This window comes from Mesitornis unicolor, unplaced genomic scaffold (assembly GCF_000695765.1).
Source record: "Mesitornis unicolor isolate BGI_N332 unplaced genomic scaffold, ASM69576v1 scaffold2981, whole genome shotgun sequence".
Taxonomy (NCBI): domain Eukaryota; kingdom Metazoa; phylum Chordata; class Aves; order Mesitornithiformes; family Mesitornithidae; genus Mesitornis; species Mesitornis unicolor.
The window spans coordinates 12,884-16,898 of record NW_010164262.1 but is presented as its reverse complement, the minus strand read 5'-3'; the positions used below and the strand labels follow the sequence as shown (position 1 = coordinate 16,898).

General features: G+C 37.2%; 1 protein-coding gene across 1 annotated transcript in view; it reads left to right on the top strand.

Annotated features, from left to right (window-relative positions):
• The window catches only part of AK8 (adenylate kinase 8), a gene marked incomplete at both ends in the record, with an annotated part of 40,091 nt that overhangs the window by 26,400 nt on the left and 9,676 nt on the right, over positions 1-4,015 (top strand). Inside the window, one exon of the mRNA XM_010194233.1 lies at positions 346-435. Coding sequence (XP_010192535.1) covers positions 346-435 — 90 coding nt within the window. The remainder of the gene's footprint in view (positions 1-345; positions 436-4,015) is intronic.

Below are 4,015 nucleotides of genomic sequence, written 5' to 3'. Positions count from 1 at the left end.
TTACTCAGTAATTATAAGTTTATAAAAAGTGAAATCCACTAGCAGTCCCTTGAGTTATTTCAGAAACATATTTGATTAATATCTTTCTCTCTATCTCTCTTTTTAATATGTTCTTTGCCAAATGTATTCTTTTTTATTCAGTATTCTCCCCTGCTCAGTCTCTTTGCTTTTTGCTCTGCTTGGCCAAAAAAAAAATATCCTAACAACAAACTGAAAAACCCTACAACTTTTATTTTATTCAGTGACCTTATTCCAGTATGCAGCTTTTTGGTTTTTTTTCCTTTTCTTTGTTGCTTCCTTTTTAAAATTTAACCTTGTGTCTTTTTTGTTCTTCCTTCCTGTTAGTTTGCTGTGGGCAACTGCTAAAGGAAACTGTTGCAGGCAAGACAAAACTTGGAGAACTTGTTAAGCCTTATATCGACAGTGGATACCCAGGTAGGGCAGATTGTTGTTGCGTTATACTGGAGTTACAAATCTGTGGCAAAAAAATACATCGTGAGTGACTTTTTCTTGGTCGGATTCTAATCTGCGTGATATCGGAGTAATCTAGAAGTTGATTAATTCCATTCGTTACATGTGATTTTAGCACTGCGTAACAGAAAAGAGATTTCTAAGCTCTTCGATATCTTTGAAGTAAATAGTTCACTGTTGCAGTGAAATTCAGATTTTTGGTACACATTTCAAAATTTGATTTCCATGTTTTTATTTCTAAATCAAAATCAGAGTTCTGATACAGAGGGGTAATTTTAAAATGTTTTTGACTGTTATTTGAAGCACAGAATCATGTTCCACTTTTATTTCAAGTGGGCCATACTAAAGATTCTGCTTTTATATGTAGCTTTTGACCTGTAGAATGCGAGTGTAGATTCCTCTAACGCAAATTGTTTAAACTGAAAAATAAAGTTTCTTTGCACTTCATTTCTATTCGCATTTTTGGTTGTAGGAGGGGACTACCGCAAAGAATGTCTAAGCACACTTTGCTTTTGAAAGGCTCTGCAGTGATGGCAGATAAATCATAAATTCTGTAAGCTCCTTAGGGCAGCAGCTTAAACTTACATGTTTGTTAGCTGTCTTGCACAAGGATAGCTCCCTGTGTGTGGTGGGTATTAAAAAGCAGACAAGATCTGTAGTTCTAAAGGATAAGTTGTATTTCAGTAGAGTGGAAGAATGTTTATTTTGCCAAATTACAATGGCCTGGAAGAGGAACTTTCAGTCCTATTTCTGGCAATAGGCCAGATGGTTCCCAGTGATACAAATACAAGGAGACGATCTTGTGGAAGATTGAGAAATCTCAGTTAAGCTTCAGTATTAATGGAATTTTGAGCAACAGTCCCTGAGCAAAGAGAAATTTTCATTGTCTTTTCTTTTTGGCAAGGAAAGTCATTTGGTGAGATGGAAAGCTTGAAAGTGTCCCCCCCCTTTTTTTTTTCACAATAGCTTAATTCTGAGACTGAATTACACAGATCTGAAACATGAGCCTATAAAATTAACTGAGGTTCCCCTGATACCAGACCAAGAGATTCAGTGCTTTTCTAAGCATTTCCAAAAGACCTTTGGCAGCCCACAGCTCTGGGTATTCTATCCCTCTCTCAGTCACATTATCAAGCCACAAGGTAATACGGTTTAACTCTAAACTTCATCTCTAGTGAATGGATTGCATTTCTTTGTAATACAGTAACTCAATTAGTTCAGTACGTTATTTTTTTGTGGCAGCCACCATATTGCTGGAAGCTGATGTGGGAATGATGGGAATGGAAACTATGGATCTCTACAGCCTGAAAGACAGAAGCTGGGTCCTCTGGAACATAGGCACAGAGATCTAGGAGGGGATTTTCTGATTTAGAGATACTGCTAATCAGAATGGTCACTTAGCTCTAAGGCAAGAGATCTTAGCATATATTAATCACAACATATCCTAGGTCTTCATGTATGGAAATAGTTTCTGTGTGTGTATGGTCCAACTGACCTGCATGTGGCTACTGGTGTGTGCAGCCTAACTCATGTGCAGAGATCATTTTAAGCTCTGGTCCTGTGGTTTTTTTGGGTATCCATTAATTTCAGAATCTTATGTGTATACTGTAATTTCTCACTTTCTTCTCATCTCTGTAAATACTTTGCTTTCTAAATTTCAGTTGTGGCTGAGAGAGGAGTTTGGCTGATGTATTTATTCAAAGATAGGTCCTTTAAGAGCTTTCCTAAAATGCTCTTTGTGTATTTTATGAACTTCATCTTAAACATGGAAGTTCCTTAAAAGAGATACCAAGCATTCCCAGTAGAGTAAAATAATTGCACAGATTGTAATTTTTAGCCAGTCCTAAAAATATGCTCCAAGGGAGCTGCTTTCATTTCCAGAAAATGAAATTGAAGTTGTAATTCCTTTCTTCCTCTAAATCGGAAATTATTTCAGATTTAGATTATTTTTTTTAATATAGCACGCGAGGATAAAGCTGTACAACGCTTCTGAATGTTAATAGGAACCATAACTGTATTTCTGTGCATTGTGCTAAAAAACTCTTCCTTGGTTTTTGCTTATATGCACGTATATTTCATTTGGTGGGACATACTACAGAATTAAGGACTGAATAAAAATAAATATTATATAGCAATACCAGAAATAATAAGTTCTGTCACTTTGCTAATCCTCCTCTCCCAGGGATAACAAAGAATGAATTTACATTAGTAAACACTAACAAGAATTCATTACTGCTCTCACAAGAGGCTTGGAGAAAATGAAAGAACATTGTGTACTGAGGAGGAAAGACGGGCAAAGAATCCTTGCTGTCTTGCTACAGATTAACAACCAGGTTAATATGGAGGAAAGAGTCTTATGCTATTATTGACTAGGTTCAGCTTCAAGAAAATCACATTGAATAGAGTTTGTTTAGTCAATAGCAGACTGGAAGAGCAATTAGAACTTCAAAATTCTCATTGCATTTCTAGTTGTGTACCAAGTAATCTTAGTTGTTCTTTTGGGCAATGAATCGTGTGAGTGGTATTATCACAGAATGCCCTGGAACCAAAGACAGACCATGAGAAATGTTGTGCTCAAGTCATTACTAATCAAAATGAAACTGGTGCCATAAAATCTTGAGGCACACCTCATATATTCTTAAAATGCTTGCCCTGGGGACTCATCTCAGTGTGGTTTCCCTTTTTGTGGACACAACTGATGACATACAATTAGTCATTCAAGATATGTCAACAGGGTCTGTTGTGGTGTCAGAAAAAGGCTCAAAAACCAGCTTATTCAGAGCTAACTCATTACTGAGTTATTGAGGCTGTCCACTGCCTATTCTGCTCTAGTTCTGGTTGACTGACTCAAATGTCGTCTTGGTTTTAGGATTCACAAACATTCTTTGTATTGTTTTTTCCTGTACTGCTGCTTCATGTATACAACATGTATTTCAAGAACAGCCTAGACAATTCTATTATTCACCCCAGAAGGCAACTTGGTGTATTCCCATTTTTTAGTATTTTCTAGTGTTCACTGTCTCATAAAGACCTTCTCTCCTGCTTTATCGAACCTCTCTATTTTGTATACGGTGTTTTATTTTGCTTAATGAAGGTAGCATGGACATTTTTGAGCCCATTAATTTTTTAATTCCCAGGACATTCTAGTCTACAGTTGGTGCACACTAGATACTGAAAAATGCATTTTCAGTGAAAAGTTCAGCAACCTGCCTGCTTTTTGTCTGTCATAAACATAAGAGTTGTTCTGTGGACGACCAGTCTGAAATGCACAGACTTTTCCTCTAGGATATTGTGGTTTTCACCGAATACTGGGTAATTATTGCTAACTGTACTCTGGGCAGAAAATTACCAGCACTGGAGTCTGAGACCAGTCTGCTGGTCACTAGCTCCAGTGAGTTAAATCTTGCTCAGTAATGCTAAATTTAGCACATACCGTTTGCTTGGGCACCCTAGGAAAACTTCCATGTGGAGTAAGAGGTGAGCGCAGTGGCCAGAACCCCTCCACAGGCAGCAAGACAACTCACGTAAATTAATTAATTCACTT